At 43.0% G+C, this 21404-nt stretch overlaps 1 protein-coding gene across 1 annotated transcript; it reads left to right on the top strand.

Annotated features, from left to right (window-relative positions):
* The first annotated feature begins 13318 nt into the window (after nucleotides 1-13318).
* On the top strand, nucleotides 13319-16709 carry tob1b (transducer of ERBB2, 1b). Its single transcript, XM_079182199.1, has 2 exons — nucleotides 13319-13511; nucleotides 14558-16709. Exon 2 carries the CDS (start codon nucleotides 14731-14733, stop codon nucleotides 15742-15744), a length of 1014 nt encoding a protein of 337 aa, XP_079038325.1. The 5' UTR covers nucleotides 13319-13511; nucleotides 14558-14730; the 3' UTR covers nucleotides 15745-16709.
* The last annotated feature ends 4695 nt before the right edge of the window (nucleotides 16710-21404 follow it).

The following is a 21404-nucleotide window of genomic DNA, read 5'->3' as shown; positions in this document are numbered from 1 at the left end:
GTGCTAAGTAGAACTTCAAAGCTGCACTAGTCCGCATTTTTATGTTAACAATAGAAAAAAATGACCATGTGCAATGAGGAAGTTGTCGCGCGTAGTGGTGAACCCACAGAGAACGGGCCGTAAGCATTTTAGTACAGCCTGTAATAGGGGCTAAAGAGTTGGTGGAGACCAAAACAGAGGATGGGTTCAAATGAATGTGAGGCTCTGTGTCACAGATATTGGCCCGATAATATATCAATGTTGTGTTTTCAAGCTTGTAAACACAACATTGTGCAGCAATAAAATAAGCCACAGTCTTTTAAGACTTTTTTTCATGAGCAATCTGCCATATTCATGTCTCAAGAAACTAACACATTTCTGAAATATGTTTGAAATAAGTTGATTTGTTTGGAAACAATCTGCAACGGCAGACAAAAACAGTAGATTAGAGGGACTCATTAGCAACTTGGTTTATTTAGATAGGATTTATTTGCAGCGTGGGCTTGAGGTGGATCATTAGCAGACATGTTGTTTGTAATATTTTAGATCAATTTAAGGCATGTGACAATGAGATGAAATAAGTCAAATGGTATGGCTTGGTCAGTACTATTTCTTTTCAAACAAACAAGCAGTTTTTTATAATCTAAATACAAGATTACTGTCCTCATTTCTTATCCTATTGATTTAGCCTATAGGCTTATCTTGGGAAATGTTCTCCCTTGAGATAAATGAGTTATTGTGTGCTGCTGGTACGGCATATCTTATCACCACACTGCTATATTGGTAGGTAATGAGCATGCTTCAGAGCAATTATCAATAACACATCTGATTAATGCAGCATGTGTGTGCAACGTGCCGAGATGTTGGTAGAAGCAGACGTCATGCCAACCCAGTGAAAAGGGAAAGCATACACATTTGTGTGGTTAGTTCATCCTGCCCTATTCAAACCGAAATACCGATTTACATGTTGACCCCGTAGACACATGGCACCGTGTCCTGGACTCAGTCATGTGAGTGCTTCACGCGTGCACACACACACACACACACACACACACACACACACTCTCTTGTGCTCTTATGGACCCTGTTCTGAAAGCAGGTTTGCCCAAGCTGTTTGTACTGGCATCGCTCCAGACTTCAGCCACTCACACTGTGACTGAATGCAGAGAAGGGGGGAAAAGAAATAGAACATTTTATGGAAAGAAGCACAGATAAGAAGTGCAATCTGTCTCAGGGGGAAAAATAGCAAATATTACAGAGCTAAGTGTAAAGAAGGAGGCGTTTACACAACAGAGTGAAGAAATAGGAAAAGAATGGAGAGAGAAGTGGTCGGGGGCGGGGGGGATGGAGGGAGCACAGAGAGGCATGTTTGGGTTCATTCTTTGACCTCTCGCTTCAATCAGGGGCAGATTTGGGATTAATGGATTTTCACACGGACACGGAATCGCTCACCACTTCCCTGTGACATTCTTCCCGATCTGTCCGCTCTTACCAGGTCGGATCCCAGTTCAGGGCCGTGGGTGTCTCTCCGCCCACGCCGTAGGTCATGGCAGACAGTAAACACCGCGCTAAGTAAATGCCTGACAGGACTTAACTCAGAGGGAGACGGTCAGCCACACTGGGCTGTGCATATAGAAGCTTATTTATTTGGGCCTTGGTAAGCCTAGGCACACACCAAACGCTTATTAACTCGCTTTGCAGGTTGGACTGTAGACAAATCTCGGGCCAAGCCGTTTTTTGTGTTAATGTACACAAAATAGACTAAGGGCCTTTTCACACCTGAAAGTCTGAGCCAAGGCTAAAGTGTTTTTGTTACAGAGTGAAGCCAATGCGGAAGTTTATGGTGTCAATCGCAAGATGTTTGCAAGATGTTTATTTAATATACTATGGTCCCATCTAGAGTCAAATAGACAATAAAGCAGGGTGTGCTTTAGGGTGAGGCTACCCTGTGATTGACAGGTCGCTACCACGGCGTTGTCTTGTCTGGCAGTTGTTGTGTTTGTATCTTAAAACGTTAACCCTTTCACAGTGTGTTTCATGAAAGTTAATTGTAACCTTTTTGGTCACCTAAAAATGTCTTATTCATTGTTGAGTATTACTTAGCTCCGCCCTCTGGTGTCACTCCTAATTGCCCAAAAACCAAGACAGTGATGGCCAAGGAGCCGAACTCGAGTTTAGTCCACAAATCAATGGGTGACGTCAAATGTCTACATTCACATCACTGTCAAACTACTCTCTCCATGGATACCGCGGCTCATTTTGTTTGGTTGCAAACTATTCCTTAAAGGAGCTTAATGCTACTCTTAGAACACGATGATAGCCTGCCGGAACATTCGTTATTGGGCTGAATGTCTGGACCTGTAATTTTAGTTTGGATCAAATGGAAAAGCTAAAAAAGTCCAGACCAAACAATGTGTGAAAGGACCCTAAGAGTCTACAGCCATGCTAGCAGCTTTGTGAGGCTGCATTTGAATACATTCCCTTGCTCCCTTGTTTGATGTGTTTGCATAATAAAATGAGCTAATAAGCACTAAACTGATGGTGACGCGAGATGAAAAGTCGTCACAGGATCACCGCTGTTATTACAATCAGGGGACATGTGTGAGTGTACGAAATTTCACGATAATCAATCCAATAGTTGTTGGGGATTTTTTTTGGGAACAAAAATGTCAACCTGATGGCGCTAGAGGAAAGGCCAGTGGCTCATCAACGTCTATTAGTATCTAGTGTTTATCCTCTGAGGACCATGAATGTTAAGTGAAGTCTGCCAGCGGCGAAATATCAGGGGTCAGCAAAGTCAGATCAGCAAGGTCAGTAGGATTCAATCTCAGGACACCATGACAGTCTCAAGCTATGCTGCTAACATGGCTAAAGACTACATTTAGCACACAGAAGCTGATTGTACAAAGAATGAAAGGATCCAACTTCAGTTATGCCACAAATTATGTGTGAATAACAACTGTGAATGAAAGGAGTTCAACCCTGTGGTGTGTCTACAGTAGTATTTACTACAAATCGTATTACATCAGTAACCAGGATGTAGGCATTTTCCCATCTCACATTGTAAGCTAAGCTGTTGCTGTTGAGACTGGGTCTCTGTGTCCCACTATAGTGGATATTTCCCAACACCAGCAGCTTTGTGGGATTGACACAGCTCAGCTTCATTGTGGCGAGTACTGGAGTGGCCTTGTGTGGCCTTTTGTGTTGTACTTATAGGAGGTGGCTTAACAAAGTGACACATGACGTTGGTTTTGGATGGTGAGAGATAGGAGGGAAGCTGACCCACCAAGGTCAAACTTCAGATCGTGCAGAAGCTTATCTACTGACAAACTGAGCAACATGGTCAACAAGTCACCGACCCAGAGTCCTTACGGCTACTGTAGCTGTAAAAGAGAATCCACACATTTGTAAAAGCTGTAGGTGTAAATCTGAAACTGTAAGGAAAGGAGAAGTGGAGTCAGTTGCTACAATACAGCATCTGTTCCTCAGTGGTTTCACTCCTATCGGAATTTATGGTGAGTATGTAAAAAAAAAAGAAAAAGAAAAAAGAAAGCTTGAGAACAGTTGACCAAAGACTAACTTTTCCTTTTTAACAATGATAATGCTGACAGAAATGTTGATTGCTGCATCTGTGGTTCAGGTTGATGAAAACCATTAACGTTTATTTTTCTGTTGATGGCAGTGTATAAGGGCCATTGTAGGTCAAGAAAAACTAATGATTATGGAACCGTCTGAGGGGAGGGGCTTAAAGAAATAGCTCAGAATTCACAAGAAAGAAATTAGAAATTGGGTATTCTCTGAGATTATTAAGTCTCAAAAATTCTCTGACACTAAAGTCACAAACTTATGAGAGCACATTTTTTATTCTTTTATGTCAAGTAAGTCATCGCACTTCAAGAGGCACCGTGAAACACTATGGTAATGTGAACGTACAGCAGGTCCAACATAATGACCAAAGACAATCATCATGTTGATACAATAACACATCAAGAACATGAAAGAAAATGCGGCTATGTATCTTTCAGAGGTCATTCTTACCGTAAGAACACGACTTAAGGCGCAACACAAATCGGTAGCTACATGTGTGCCTTTTTTCACACAAAGTTATGATTTAATAACCAAGTTTTTTTCTCGTAAATTTACAACAATTCTTTTCTTGAACTATTTTAGCCCCTCCCCCAGCTCAGAATTTCTTTTTTTTTACCTACACGGCCCTAATACAATATGAATGGAATAAACAAACATGTACAATATGTTAGTTGGTAAGCTTTGGTGGAGTTGGTAGGTGTATTTTGGAACTAGTTAGCGTTCCTCCTTGTTACCAGTCTACTGTAAGCCAGGCTAATCGCCTCATCTAGCTCCATACTATATGTACAGACACGATAGTGGTGTAGCATATTATCAAGTGTTTTTTGCAAATGTTAGAAAACAAATTAGTGTCGGACTGTTACGTTAACCTCTACTGATAGCCTATATAGCCATGCAGAGAGTTTCAGTTTAATGTGTCCAGGTTTTGAGACACCCGTCTCTGTCACTTTTGCCACCACCCCGGTAAAAATGAGGTGAATCCTCACATTTACAAATGACGGCACACACTCTCAACAGTTTTCAGTGCCTATTTCTTCAGCAGAAAGTAGTTCCAATGAACTCTTATTTCAAAACTTGGGCAAATAATGCCAATAATATTAAACCAAAACTATCTACATGACGAGATACCACTAAGTGTGTTTTTCTAACCCTTTAAACAATAACAAGGAACATTATGAAAAGCAAGCCCTGAAGTGAGCCACAGCCTCACAAATGACATGAGACATATTTCAATGTGTTCACAATGTGAACCTATAATTAGTCTGGTGCTAATGCCGTTCATAGAATTCATAAACACATGTAGAGCACAAGGCCCTGGTCGAGAATCCAGGCTTAGGGGGAGCCTGTGAGGAAAAGCTTTCCTTTATCATTCATGTGTATTCCAGTTTGGTGTTGCCATTTATCATCCAAACCACCTGAATTGACTGGATTGATCGAGTTGAGTATTCACCCCAATGCTTTCTGATTACTGGGCTGAATTGCACTGACTAGCAATACCCAGCCAAAGAGCAATGTCACAATTACCCCCCCCCCCCCCACACACACACACACACACACACACACACCCCCGCAGCGGGCCCTGAAAACACTCTTTTTTTCTGCACCGCGGCTCATTTTTGTGTTCTCACGCTCGTTTTTTGCCCAGCCTATCACCTTTCTCCATTTCTATCAAAGGACATCCATCAGCGAAATATGGCTCCACCTTCTCTCGTTACCCCAACAGCACTGTGTCAGCTCTCCAAACCAGAGAGCACTGACTGCTGCTGCTGCTGCTGCTGTTGCTGCTGCTGGAGGTGGAGGCGAGGTTACAGACAAAGCACATTTGTCTCCATCAAAATCATATGTCACTTTTCCTGAGTGAGTCACTGAATATTCAGCATATGAAGTGAGGGCCTCTTGTGCTCCCATTAGGGTGTTTACAATACATATATGGAGTGAGTTAGTGAGCCATTATCCTCTCCGCACATGAAGAATCATGACTTCGTGCTCATTATTCCTTCTCCTCCCGTTTCCCCATCATAGTTTGCTGTTTGTGAAGGCAGAACGAAGCAAAGGATTAACAGAGCTGCTTCCTCCGTTTCTCCTCCATCACGTTTGTCTCTGTGGGCCGGTACATTACTCTCCTTCCTTTGCATTTTAAACTACCAACTGTGGAAAAAGAAAAGGAAGAACCATCCTCATTGCCATTTAAGAGATGAGAGCTGACATTTGTCAGAAAAATAGCACTTGAGTGCTACTCTTAACTGTGGAAAAGCACGGGGTAACGTGTAAGAATAGTTGCCATGACTACATTGACATCGTTTCTGGGAAACAGCATTGAGGGCTTCTCAATAGAGGGTCTGTGCAAATTCTGGCTGCGCGTAACTCTTCGACGGGAGTTCACGTGAGAAAAAAAAAAAGCAACATTTCGAGGATGCTTTGGATCTTGTACATGCTAATGTTTCTTGTGCTGATGATGTTGCTCGCATAATCTGACATCATCCAGCGGCTGCCCAGGGACGGATCTCACCCACACAGGCGAGGGGATCTGTGGATCTGGAGCGTGCGGCGGAGGGCGGGGGAGGAGGTTACAGTCCAAAGGGAAGAGGAGCAGAGTGGAGGGGGGAGTGTGTGTGTGTGTGGTGGGGGGGTACAAATACAAATCACAATGACAGGGACAGCCTGCCTGCTGTGGCACACTCCATTCACTATGCATGGAAATGTGACACATTCACACTGGAATGGATGGCTCTCACTCTAAAACCCATTCCATCCACAAGCACTGGCTGTTCATCTCAGAGCGTAATTGAATTTCTCGAAAAGTCGATCGGACTGTGCAAGGGCACAGCTCTGCCATGCGGCGAGCCGTCTGAGGCGGGACGGCGGCATTAAAAAAAAAAAGAAGAAGCAAACCACAGGGCGATCTTGTATCCTTGCCATGGCCGTGTCATTAAGCTTGATGCGACTCTATTTTGCCCGGTTGGCCGATTCATGACACAGCACATGCTAAACATAATCCCCTCCAACATGAAACCAAATAGGAGAGCAGAATGGTATTAAAAAAGGAGGAGCCCAGCTGATCCCCTATTGTGTAACCTTCTTTCTCCTCCAGATGGCTTGATATGAATCTGTCCAGGGGTCACGACAGTGTAACCATGAACACGCTCATGTTTCCACATGAACACCACATCTTTTTCAGATGTACAGCAGGTATGTTTAGAGCTTCCCAGGAAATGTCTGTGTTGTCCTCACGGAGCAAAATGTTTCCGCTGCTTATATTAATGCCATTCCTGGTGCTGGTGTGAATAAGAGCGCTCTCTGGCCTCCCTCTGCCTCGCCGCAGCATTTGTAAACACACTGAGGAGGAAGGGGTACGTGACACCCGATCCCCAGAGTCTAAGAGGGCCGTAGTCTACCAGAGTAAAGACTCATTTTGTACACTTGGAAAGGATTTTCCTGTATCGACAGCTCAAACGATTTGTCGCTCTCTGCCCGCTTTCATCGCCACAGTCGAGTGTTTAAAGACATTTCTATTCAGTCATTCCTTTTGAGTTTAAGAGAAGAATAAAAAGCAGGTGCTTGCGCGTGAGTGCTTGAAACTATAAATTCCAGCGAGTAATCTTAGATTGCTGTCACCACAGATCCGCTGTGAATACTAATTGAGCGCCACCTCCTCTCCCACATCAGGCCAAGACTGTATTTCGATAACAGAGCAGTAAAACTCGTGTTCCATGTGGGATCACACTTGTTCAGCTGGTAAATGATACGTATGCACAGAGAGAACTTCTCTACGGATTAAATAACAAAAGATAGCTGCTGAAGAGAACCTTGTGTTTGGAGGGAGGGTTGCAAGAAACAGTATTGGTACAAAATAATGCGGAAACTGCACTGATATCAACCATAAAGATAATAATATTATGTTACAGCTGTAATATTATTTGTTAGCATTTTTGAGAGATCATGATGTCATACATGTAGTAACTAAGAGGTTGTTGATGATCATTTCATTTTTAGCAAAGGCAGGAAATTGATCAAATGTCAATAATGTCAAAACTCTTACATGGTTACACTGTCATACTTCCTCAGTTCCTTAACACTTTTAAAATATAAAGATATTTATTTCATCTTCTTACATCATGACACGGTGTTAGAATTCATTTGGAGCAGTGTTTCTGGACTCCTGTAAGTCCAATATTTACCTTCTTGTAGTTTTAGATCGCCACCAACTCCTAAGAAAGAAGTCCAGCGCTTGAGCTCTTAAATCTTCATCTTCATCAGCTTTCTTATAGAGTGCTGGCACTTCTCTGCTGGCCTAGACAGAATCACAAAGTTATAGCTATTTTATAATTTAACAATTTTTCATAAATACACTACATGTATTATAATTTGTTTTCCCATTATCTTATTTTCTCATTGCACAGCTACTGTCTTCCTCAGTTGCTCTGCTTCCAGTGCAGCTTGTTTTAAGTAGAGCTTTTATCCAATCAGATTTCACCTCTGTGTCTCTAGGTAGAAGAGAGGCCCCAGGCCTGCAGACTCACCAGTGAATCCATGTGCAGGTTAAGTGAATGGGGACGATATTGTTGATTGTCATACCAATCAAAGCTCTCGCTAAATCTGGCGACTTTCCAAACCCTCATGGCAACTTTTTTGTCAAAAGCTACTAGTGACAAATCTAGTGACTTTTTCTGGTGTTGATGGAGACTTTTCTGATGTTTTGACTCTGACGGTAAAGCACGTACCGTTCTGCACTGGCGTGAACGAGCAGCGGGTGCTGCCGTGAGCCCCTCTGCCGCCCCAAAGCACTCACAGGCGGTCAGTCTCACAGCAGCCTCGCGTAGCAGTCCCAGCTGCAGTCAGAGCAGAGAGGAGACGCACTCTCAGCGTATTCTCTACAGCTAGTGTATCTATATGTGTTGAGCTTCATTTTTACACGAAACAAATAATAACCGCAGCTGTGCAGGACAGCAGTGAAGGCTCAGGTATAAAATGCACGGCCCGCCACTGAGTGCTGGGCAAGTAGCATACAGTCGGTTTATCAGAGCCTTTTCGCTAAATAACAAACAGCCGTGGCTGAAAATGACGCTGATGAGAGCGGCAAGAGTCAACCAAAATGGCAAAATTTGCAGGTCAGTGAACCAAAAGAAAAATCAGCTGAAATACGATAAAATGCCCTGTGGAGCTGAGGGGACCTGGAGCTGCAGAGTTGGGGATTCACCACTACTAGTGACCCCTTTCACATTACACAGAGTCGTGATGAACCGTTAATATAAAAATATGAATTATAGCAGCCTTAAAAATGAGAATAGATCCAACATGTTTTGGTTGACCCTACTGTCTACAATATACACGCCGATTGATGCGACCGCACATGGTTAGATATGTTGAAATAGAAAAAGAAAAAAGGGAACCTACGTTTTCAAAGGAGCACAGGGTTTAATGAGGAACTGCAGGAAAGGGAACTTTGTCACAGCAATCCATTTATTGTGGCCCGCATTTTGAATTAGACATGTTCATCTGCTAAGGAGAGAAGCAAAGTGCTACATGAGTTGCATAACCTAGAATTGAAAAGAATAATACATTTGCTTTATCCTGCTTTCTCCTAAACCTGACTGAGCGGTCTTGTTGCCTAAACCTAACTTTCGTCTTGTAGCCTAACGTCGCAGTGAAAAAAGAAGTTGTGCCGAGCAACAGGAAAGAGACGGGCAACTCGTGTCACTCGGCGCGAAACCAATAGATTGCTTTTGGTGACCGTTGAGTGAAGTCACCTCTCCTAACACTGTTTGAGCTTTGAAGTCCACTAGAAAAACAGGATCTAATAAATCTATCCGAGCTCTCTCGGTGTTAGTCAAATAGTCAAAAGAAATGAATGCTGTGTCTGTGACAGCTTTCATTATCACGCTCACATGAGCAATGCTTTTTTTTTTGCCACTGCTTTCAGTTCAGTAGGCGAGAACCCAATTTCTTTCTTTATAAAACGGCTGCTTCTTGTCAGTCTTTTCTCGGCAGCAAGCAAACAAAGAGTGGCACATATTCATATTTTTTTTTGTACTCTTACATTTAATCCCCCCGAAGTATTGAGCATGTGATGTTACGCATATCAAATTAATATCCAGTGACCACATCTGGGATTTGAACAGAGCTTTGTGTGCAGCTACAAAGCCAGAGAGAAGAGAAAAGGGCCCACAGCTTCGTGAAGAGAAGGCGTAAAATGTCCATGTGGACCGACTTCACTTAAAAATGTGCATGAGTCACCCTAAAACATCTCACTTTATTATCCACGTATACCTCCAGGTCCCCACACGGACTCACAACAACAGGAGGAAACTTTCCGCCGCTCACCAGATCCATACTCTGGTGGAGAATAACAAATAGGTCATTGTTAAGCACCGCCGATACCCGCAGCCAGAACTAACACTTACTTACCGAGTAGACGCAGTGGGAGAATGAGCAGAGGGATTCTGGACCTGCTCATGGTATTTCTTCTTGGGGAAAATAGCGATACGGCCTACCGTGCAAATTGAAACATGTTTTGAACATTTGGTCGTAGTCACACATTTCCTGTGGCGTGAGGAGAAAAAAAAAAAGCTAGCCTGCTCTGGTGGCCTTGGTGTGTCTCCAAGGCCCCCCGCGGTGTGTTAAATTTGTGCTCGGGTCATCCATCACACGAGATCCCTGTTGGTGAAGAGAGACTCATCTCTCACACCTGCTGAGACTCAATCTGGAGGCTGGAAGAACTCTCCGTTGTGCCCTGCAGCATCCTGCAGCCCTCCGGCTGCATTTTATAGCACTTTGTTCACTGGAATGTGGTACTGAGCTAAACATCGACCGTAGCATTGTGATAAACCACGATTAACCACCATAAGCCTAAATCCAGCCACTTCATATTTTTGAGAAATGCAAAAAGCCACGCCCACTTCCGTATGAGGAAAGCCTAGACGCAACGTCGACAAACACAGGCGGCAACCTCCGGTTCTACTTAGTGAAGCCAGCGCGGAAGTGTCTTACAACTTGCATTCTCTTTACTGACCATCAGGGGGCGAATCCTTCGTTTGTAAAAAGAAGTCCGATTGTATAGAAGTCTATGAAAAAATGACTCTACTTCTCACTTGATTTTTTACCTCAGTAAACATTGTAAACATGAGTTAATGGTCTCAATCTCTAGTTTCAAGTCTTCTTCAATACAGCATGATGTAAATGATGGTCCAATTTAGAGTAAAATATGGTAAATATGGTAACCTCTGTTCATCGGTTGCAAAAAAACAACAACATGGCAACGGCCGTAATTCAAGATGGCAACAGTGAAATCGCTGAACTCGAGGCTTCAAAACAGCAGTCCACAAACTACTTTTTATATACAGTCTACAGTCAAACATGTCGCTACAGTAGTTTGGAAAATAGCATACTGTTTATCAGACCAAGAATTAAAACCTGCGGTCCCTCCGACTCACTCCTCGCCACTGGGAGATGACTTGGCCAGGAGGAGAGCGGGCGGGAGCTCCGACGGACCGTCGCGACTGTAGCAACTCATATTCAGCCAGCTCAAACCCCAGGGCCTCCGTCTCTGGAGTGGCCGCCTGCTCTCCTCCCGGCTGTAGTCTCCTAGCGGCGGGAAACAGGGGCCCAGCGTTGGCCCCGCTGGCCACCAGCCTGCTGTTTCCGCTCATTTTCTGGAAACCAGTATAATGTTAGCATGAAAAACATGCTGGCATTTGGTAAGCTAACGTAAGCTAGTAAACTAGACAGCCGTTAAATGAGAAAAATGAGTTATTCATTACAACTTAGCTGTTCATCTAAACACTCTTGTTACAGTTTAAGAAAGCACATCGCTATCGGCAGTCATTAACACCGATTCACCAAATGTTATGTAATCTGCTCCTAGCTTCATTTCTAGTCCACAATAAGGAAGGAACAGGCTTGTGCTGTTATTGTATTGCTACACAGTGGTTACACGACGTAGATAAATTCCAAACGGTCGTGTCTCTCTCAGAGTCGGCCTCGCAACATTAGGGTTGATTTAAAACAGTAGATGGCTTTTTGAGCCATTTCCAACCATGAAATGGCAATTTAAAAAATAATTTGCTAAGAAATATCAATATCAACACCAGTATTTTTGTATTTCCTCACAATACAGTCGTATGATTTAGTTTATAGCTTAGTTTAAGTGTGCAGTTACTTTTAAATGTATGGATTAACTATTTTTTTTTCAGAGATCAGCAGACGTGAGAAAAGGAGTAATGCTGTGAATACAAAAAACACACTTAAAGAGACAAGAATGGCTATGAAAGACTGATGAAATGCTCCCTCTCCGCTCCTCTTCTCTTTGTACTCCATACATTCTCTTAAAGCCAATATTCTCATGGGGGGATAGCTGGCTGTCCAAGGCCACTCTGATGTTTGCCGTAATGTATAATGCACTTTGAAGCATATACATTCACTTTAGCTCAGTGGAGAAAGACGAGAGAATTGTGTCCTTTTTTTTCCTTTCATGACAAGGACAACAGACGATCTAACTTAATTAATATTGATTCAGACCAATCATATACGCAGCTGAAATGATATTGACTCCTCAGCTGTCCCCTCTAGAGAGCCTGTATGTAGGCAGACAGACTGTAAATCAGCTATCAAATGTAGCATTTACAGATATGACGTGCAGTGTTTTGAGTCAGGGAATACTTTGTGTGTCTCAGCTCCCCCGCCTCCTCCACAGGGACAGCCTGTCTTCTCTCCTCCCCTGCCCCGCCACTCCCCCTCCCAGCTGTACAATTCATGTGGCATTGTATTTATTGTACAAACACACAGTGCGGGGAGCCCATGTTAGGTAAGAGCAAGCTGTGGTGTCAAACACCTTAGGCCTGTCAAGGGAGAGCTTAAGCCTTGCACTGTACAGCTGCTGAAAACAAGAAGCCAGCATTCAGGCACCTGGAGAGCTGCCGGGATCCATTACGTATATCAATGTGTTTCCACAGTCGACAGACCTTATAATGAAGAAAAATGTATCACAGGTACACAGTGGGGAAGTAATGCCAATATTGACTTCGATGGCAATTATGAGATTCCGTCCGTTTTGTTTAAAAAATGGTGGAAATTGTGCTGTGTCATAGAACACCATGTTCAATATGCAAATGCTGTTAGGTCTGGATACACAGCTGCAGCCGGTTCAAGCAACATTAAAATGTTATTGGTGAGAAGCCGGAACACGACCAGTGACAGGTGTGTCCCTCCGCCACAGTGGCTATCCTCTGTTTAACCCTGTAGTGGGAAGATGTGGTTTCATTTCAGTGTCGACTCTTGCCGGCAACGGTAATTATACAGACTGCTGAGCACATTTGTCTCAATAGACTCCTTGTTCAGCCATAGGTTTCATGCACGACTGAGCACAGCCTTTGAGCACAGAGGATCTTTATGAAGGCTTGGCTTCACTTGAAACTGTCAGTCTTTTACCCTTCAAACATGATGGTGTTAGATTTGTTTCGTATTTTGCTTTCAAAAGATATTTAAAGATAGCTAAAAACCTGCTCGAATAAAATAGTCCAGAGCACATGAAAGGCAAACACTACCGTAAATAGAACCATACGGTTGATTGAGCTCAAAATCACCCAATCACAGCAGTAGTTGTGGTGGGTGTTGATGACGAGGCCGCGCTTGGCCAATAGAAACACGTTACTGGGTGTTGACCTCTGTGAGCCGCATCACCACCTCCTCCATGTCCGTGGCGGAGGACTACTATAAAAACAAATCAGCCCAAGTTTTAAAGGGCAGAGTTGTAAAAACTCCCAGGCTGTGGGGAGTTAGCTTGTGAGCCTGTTAATCGGAATTCAACTGTACCCCACGGAAGCATCGCCTGGACCATTACAACGACGGCCAAGTAATTTTGTATCTCCTTTAGAAAGCAACGCTAGCGCTGTACAAGAATAACGCCTGCTGGACCCTGGCTATTGAAAGAAAAAGCTGTGAATTTCCATGTAAGTAAATATTAACCTGACACCAACATAACATTCGTTTATTTGTAGACTGAAGCAGTTGTGCGTTATTTTCTCGATATCCTATCGACTCTCAAACTTGCACCTGATGGTGTTATTGGACGTTGGTCTTTCGGTTATATTCAGTCTGTCCAGCAGCTTTAGCTAAATTGGATGCTAAGTAGCTCTCTATCTGGTCCTTAGTCCAGATTGAAGCGGATTTTCTTATTTTCTCGCCGTTACCGTGACGTTACAATTTTGCTCTCCGTGTCCGCGACGTGACACCGATAACCGGCCGGTCGAGCTAAACATTAACAGTATCTGGCTTTCTAGATAGCTAGCAAGCTACGTATCTGTTCACACCCTTCATCAAGTTGGCCAGCTAATGCTAGCTGGTCGGCTATATCGAAGCCGAGCGTGACGAGAAAGAGAGCCGTGTTTTGCATTCATTGCCACTGTCGTCGTGTAGTTCAGCGAGTGTCTCCTGCTCAGTCGTAGAAGGGGCTTCATAGTCGTGGCTAGACTTTGAATGTTGATTATGTAACAGCAATTTTCGTCACAAGCTCGTACGTGCTCCTCTACCCACTGTGTAGCTCAGTCGGTGCACGGGAAACCACTAGAACAGCCCGGTGAGGTTAATATTCATTTTGCCCGAACATGTCCGTGCGCGAGAATGAGGCAATCTGAAAAATCATTGTGACTTGACAGGAGGCATCAGATCCACCACCCTCCGTAGAGGTCAACCATTGCTCGCGTATTTGTGTCACACTTAGACCGCTGGGAACACACACTGCTGACACCGACTCTGAGTCAGTGGCCTCAGTTTATTTATAGCTGTTTCTATTGTACAGCTGATCTACAGCACTGCTGTGGACATGGCGAGTGAATGGAGAGTTATCAGAAGATAATGCAGATGAAACGTCATTGATCGTAATGATTAGTTTTATATCGAATTAGAATTATTATTTATTTATTTTTTTTATAATGTTTTTCTTATACACCAAATGGATTCATCTACTTAATGCGTTCCTCTTTTTGCTCTGTTTCAGGATCTTAAACCTAACCTGGTTGCTGGAAGGATATTCATTTTGGCAACAAGCACTGAGTTCTTTTTTTTTTCATTAATCTGATCACTGCTACGTGGAGTTTTTATTTTTGTTGCAAAGCTCAGAAAAAGCAACTCTGTGACGGGAAAAAGAATCGTCTCTCCTCTGAAGCAGCTATGCAGCTTGAAATTCAAGTAGCACTCAACTTTATTATTTCCTATTTATACAACAAACTCCCCCGACGACGCGTGAACATCTTCGGCGAAGAACTCGAGAGGCAGCTGAAGAAGAAATATGAAGGCCACTGGTATCCGGATAAGCCATACAAAGGGTCGGGGTTCAGGTGCATCCACGTAGGGGAGAAGGTGGACCCTGTGGTGGAGCAGGCAGCCAAAGAGAGCGGGCTGGACATCGAAGACGTCCGGAATAATCTCCCCCAGGACCTTAGTGTGTGGATCGACCCGTTTGAGGTGTCCTACCAGATTGGGGAGAAGGGACCGGTCAAGGTTCTATATGTGGACGATAACAATGAGAACGGGTCGGAGCTGGACAAGGAGATCAAGAACAGCTTTAACCCCGAGGCCCAGGTCTTCATGCCAATCAGCGACCCCGTCGGGGCTTCCTCAGAGTCCAGCTCCCCCTCACCTCCTTTCGGCCAGTCTGCCGCCGTGAGCCCCTCCTTCATGCCTCGCTCCACCCAGCCCTTAACCTTCACCACTGCCACCTTCGCTGCCACCAAATTTGGCTCCACAAAGATGAAGAGCAGCGGCCGCGGCAACAACAACAACAATACCACCACCACCAATAGCAGCGGCAGTAGCAGCAAGGTGGCCCGCACCTCCCCCACCAGTAACTTGGGTCTGAATGTCAACACTCTACTGAAGCAGAAAGCCATCTCCACCTCCATGCAGTCACTGTACGGGCTGGGCCTGGGGCAGCAGAAGGCCTCCGCTCTCTCCCCTAACGCCAAGGAGTTTGTGTTCCCCAGCCTCCAGGGTCAGGCCAGCCCTGGAGCCGCGTTCCCCGGGGAGGGCTCCCTGGGTCTCGGCACCCTGCAGTACAACAATGCCTTTGACGTGTTCGCGGCCTACGGAAGCCTCAACGACAAGTCCCTTATGGATGGCCTCAACTTCAGTCTGAGCAACATGCAGTATTCTAACCAGCAATTCCAGCCGGTCATGGCTAACTAAACTCATCATAACGATGCTATTTATGAATGATGGTGGCTGAAAGAGAAGGAAAAACAAAACGCACACTTAGAAAAACTGGACTTTCATGGATATAGTGTCTAGTCAGTCAAGCGCATGTGCCCAAGGGTGTTTTTACTGTACCCCCTTGAGTTTGTTCTACTAAAAGCTTGTACAAACACATCCAAGCTTGGTTACTTCAATTCAACATGCATCGTTGTTTTTCTTTCTTTTTTGCCAACCAAGCACAACATTTTTTTACCATGTTGAGAAAATACTCCAAAAAACGTAAAAAAAATGTATAAAAACACAAGCTTCAAGTTTTGGCCTCTTACAGTATTTTACAGGTGGTAAGACGAGGCTGATTTTTATGAATTGGCACTACTAAGTGGGGTTACTTGGTCTTTTTCTAATTGTATAATTTAATTTAGTACAGAGTTTGTAAGATATCAGAGTATATATTGTTTCTATGACATGGTGTTGCATTTATATCTTTTTACTACTCCAGTGATCTGTGATGGCTGCAGCAGCTTTTCCTTTTTCTTTTTTTAAAAAGATAATTGTTAAAGAAACTCATCTTAAAAAAAACACAAAAAAAAGTACATCAAATATTCTCAAGATTGTGTACAGAGTATTCCTTAGTGGTGGGATTCACGTGTAGGAATATTTGCTTTTTTTGAAAGATGAATTGTATTTTCTGTTAAGAGGTTAAAAAGATTTTGCTATACAATGGACAAAATGTAATCGTATGAATATTAATTTTGTACCTACATTGTGCAATACTTGATAAAAAAATACAGTATAACAAAGTATTTTGAGTCAGTGTCTTACATGTCAAGAGGGACTGAAATAGTTTATATTGTTAAGTTTGTATTAAATGCTTAAAAATGATATGCTTGTCTTTATTTTTTTTAATTTCATATTTGCACCCTGGTCTTTTTAATAAAATAAACTCCAGTTGAACATGATCTGTGGAGAGCCGGACTTGTGTATTGCTTGGTAACACACGGTTGCTTATATTCTCTTTAAAATATTGCACCAGTTGCAGACTTTGCCATTAGGCAATCCTCTGCCTGAGCAGATGATCGTATTGACAGTCACATGCTAGGAGTTGCCGCTCCGTGTCATGAGGGCAACTTGAGGTTAAAAAATAACTTGCCTGGGCTTGTCTGTCCATGTGGCAAACACGGAGCTCGTAGCGTATCGACGGTAAACTTTGGATCAGTTCAGTGTTTGCGGGGGGGGGGCGTGGTTACTGTCCTGTAGCCACGTGACATCACAGCTGTGGAGAGCCTTTCATGACTCACTGTAGCAGTGTGAACCATTGCATTTAGCCTGTCTTTGCTTATTTCAGGGTCGGTATACGTTTGAAAACGTCCATTACTGTAACAGTTTGAGCGTCCAAATCACGCTGCTTGGCTTCCATGGGTTAGTGTCCTATGAAGTAAAGAACAAGCAAAACATACTCTGTTTGGAGTTCCAAAACCCTATACACTCCAAAGACCTAATCACATTTGTGTATGACTCAACGGTCTGAGGAGGATGTGGCTTTGTGTTTTTATGCTGAAACTATTCCTCCTCCTTTGTCAAAGACTTGCTGTGTACACAGAGGTGTCAATACGGCTGAGCAAACCTGCCCAGCTAAACACACCTAAAGCCTGATATAGGTGCTCATAAATGACTTTATGAGTGTTCACTTTTCCTAAATCCTTGACCTAATGCCAAATAGTGAAGTGCCCTTATAGCACCATTGTTTCATTGTGTAACTCTGTCGTTTGGTTCACATAAAAGGCTATATTAAGTAACAGTTGTTACACTTCTGTAGTGGTGGAGCAATCGCTCATCCTGTGCCTTGACTTAAAGTGTCAATACAACAGTACAACAATGTAAAAATACTCAAATGCAGAATATCAGTTTAAAGTAACAAATGTACCCGGTCTGCCCTTGAACTCATTGTTGGTTAATACTGCATGCGTACAGGAAAAGCAGAATGGATTTTACTGGTTGACATGGTACTAATTTCAATGCTTAACATAGTTTGCTAGCTGGAGTAAATCTTCATGTTTGTGAGATTATTAATGTGGGATCACATCTGAAATAAATGTTTAATTGTGAATTTTAAATACAATGTGGCCATTTAATAGAATAGTTAGGAAAGTATGCTATTCGCTTTCTTGCATAGGAATGGATGAGAAGAACTGTCATGTCTGTACAGTAAATATGACACTGGGGTCATCAGCCGGTTAGCCTAGCTTAGCATAAAGACTGGAAATTCTGCTGCTCTGTCTGAAGCTAAAAAACCACTACTGCATTTCTGTATCATCATGTAGGAGTAGACAGTCGTGGCTTCCCATAAGGCCTTAGAAGTGATGCAGCCTATAGAAACTTGATATGGCCTGGAAGGATACGTGTAGTTCTGACTTATATTTAGAGTATTCTGAGTCTCAGTTTAGATTGTTGTACTTTGTACTTCTGACTAAACTGATCTCGCAGAAGTTTTTCATGTAGGTCAATGTATTTCTTGGTCAGTTCAGCACCATGTAAACAATTGCAACAATGGAGCGTGGGAGAGGTTTATAACATTTTATTTTGAGATTGGCCTCAAATGTAGAGACGAGGCAAAAGAGGCAATGATCAGCTAGCTAGCAGCTGAAGGCTCTGTAGGGAGGAGAAAGAGCTGCAGCTCCGAAAACTGACCTTTAGTCAGTGGCTGTTGCAAATCGAAATGGTGGCAACAGAAGGTTTGCTGATACCGGACTGCTCAAGACTCCAGCTGGCTTTCTGCTGCTGCTGATAGGTTGGACCCAGTGGTTCAGGGGTTTGTTCCGTCTGAATTTGAGTTCCTCCCGGTGAAGTGGCCATGGATGTACAACGTTTAGGACCCAATGATAAGTGTTCATACTGGGAATTTGGTTTACCTAAAAAACAAACAAATTCAATTCTTTCCCCAATGTAAGTCTATCAGGAAACACAATGGCATCTCGGGAAAGACCCTACAATTGTAATTACGCGGTATGGTCACGATGAAATTGGCTTCAAAGCCCAGTGCTCTTTCTGGGGTCTTTAGTGCCACAGTGGGTGCGCTAGCTAGCTAATTATTGTCTCACTTGTGGTACAATAAACAGTAAATTCATAAAATTGAGTGGTCCATATTGCTATTTTTCAAGCTACCATAGCTGTCATAAGGACCGAAAATGAAAAACCTTTGCAAAATCATGCAAAAGTACTTTATTTTTGTTTTTCAACATTTTATTATTTATTTTATCTGTTATTTATTATAAAATTTATTATTAATTAATTACTATTTGATTGCTATTTGATTATTATTATTTGTGTCCCTTCTGAGGCTCTGTATAGTATTTAACTGGGTCAGTCTGTTCCAGATAAACTATTTCAGTCCTCATCTCAAATTGTCACTTTTCAATAAATCTCGCGAAGCCCCCGCAGCCTGAGTGGTAAACTATATTCAAAACACATTCACACACACATGCACATATTTACACACAGAGACACACAGTTCCACACGACCACCTCGGCGCTCTGGGATAAACAGGCCCACAGATGGTCTGGTCACACCAGCTGGGAGACTCCCAGGGTGTGGGGTGTTGCCTTGCTGAGACTCCATCTTGTCTGTTCCAGAGTGTGCTCTCCCCCCTTTGCTTCAGAGAGATACGTTCCTGACTCGAGCTTCACATATTACACACAGGTCCTTATCATTCTGTATCTCTCACACGCCCAGCAGTGTCGTACGCTCGGCATGCAGGACCTGTGTTTTGCTCTGACGGGTGTTTTTCTCAGCCAAGAATACCTCTGGAAGCAAAGACAGGCCATAATATAGTTAATTTGATAAATACTTCATTGTAACATTTAATCACGATGTTGACATTATCGGACAAAAATATGCTCATTCGCTTTTTTTTTCGAGAGTGAGATTGAAAGACTCACAACACTCTCAAGTCTTTATGACAAATATGAAGCTATAGTCAGCAGCCCGCTAGCTTAGTTTAGCATAAAGACTGGATATATGGGGAACCGGCTAGCCTGGCTCTCTCTAAAGGTAGCAAAGTCCTACCACCAGCACCTTTAGAGCTTCAGAGAAAGGCAGTGATTAGTAGAAGGTCTTAAGCACTTAAATGTTAAATTTAACCACAATGTTGCCATATGAAGGAATATGTCAACATATTGGAAAGTATGCTTATTCGCTTCTTGGCGAGATATAGATGAGAAGAACGATGCCACTCTCATGTCTTTACAGTAAATATGTAGCCGCCGGTTAGCTTAGCCTAGCATAAAGACTGGATACAGGAAGAACGCTTAAGAGGTGCCTACCAGTACCTATAAAGTGGGTTGTTTTTACCCCTCTGGTGTTTGTTGAAATTAAACAAATAAGATATAAGATTTAGGGGTGATGGTTGGTGGATTTTGTTAACTTTGGATAAAGGCATGCTAGCTGTTTCCACATTCTTCCAGTCTTTGTATCAAGCAAAGCTAACTAGCTGCTGGTTGTAGCTATCGCGTACAAAATGTATCAATCTTTATCGTTCTTCTCAGCAAGAGAGCAAACAAGCCTAAACATACTTTTTTTCCAATATTGGGCAGTATATGGTATTTTCTGTCTTAAAAATAATACTTGATATCAAGTTTTTGAAATAGCACAACTTGAAATTACCTACTGGACATATTCAGAAAGGGGGAATCTAAGAACAGTTGTTTTTTTTGCCAAAAGTTGGATGAGACGATTAGTATCAATCTCATGCCCATATGAAGCTGCTTACAATTACTGAAGGAAATGGCAATGGAAAGAATTAGGCTGAATTATGTCGCGCTTTTGGCAGACTTCTTTCACTTGTTCAAACAAGCACACATATTAAGCCTCTGTTGGAGGATCCAACTGGCTGATGTGCTGTAAACACAGTGTTTACAAGGCAAAGGGCAAGCCGGAGTGAGTCATCCTAAAGTGCAGATGATACATCTCAGTTGCGTTTGGACAGCGCCAGTTTTCACTTCCAGCAAAGACAGATGGGGTCCAAGTATTTCAGCACAATGCCAGGGAACAGAGAGAGGAGCTGGGAGCGCAATCCAGAATGTTTTGGATTGTAGTTGATAGCAGATGAGGATCTTAGATCAGTAGGCCAGAGGTGAATCTTGTAATCTGGTGCAATATCATGAAGAAAATTACTCATTTTCCATACTGTTGTTGAGGTTAGATAGGTGCCGCTAGATTTTGACCTTTATGCTTCTATATTAAGCCTGTGATCAGAGCTGTTGCCTTCACGAACGCTAGGAAGTGAGGTCAGCACCTGTTCCTGGTTATTGAGTTTGGCCTGTGCTGACATTTCAGAGGCTCCTGGGCCAGAGATACCACCACATGAGCGGGAAGCACATCTGCAATTCAAAGAAGCTCAACATTTCAATTGATTGAAAGGAAAGAAAGAAAAAAGGACCAGAGAGAGGAGGAAGATAAAGAGGATATATAAAAAACAGCCCCATCCAGTCTGTGTTATTCGCTGATAAACCCGCAGCTGAGACTTTAATGAATACAAGCTGTGCTGTGCTTGGCCAGGACAGAACCTTCAGTCAGCCGCTGCTTTCAAGTGCTGCCAAGTCATTTTAGTGGGGATCATCCATTCGACCCTATTCTTATTCCAAGCCAGACGATCATT

Source organism: Pholis gunnellus (genome assembly GCF_910591455.1).
Source record: "Pholis gunnellus genome assembly, chromosome: 21".
In the NCBI taxonomy this organism is placed as follows: domain Eukaryota; kingdom Metazoa; phylum Chordata; class Actinopteri; order Perciformes; family Pholidae; genus Pholis; species Pholis gunnellus.
The sequence above is the reverse complement of the archived record's forward strand: the minus strand, read 5'-3'. Positions and strand labels throughout refer to the sequence as shown.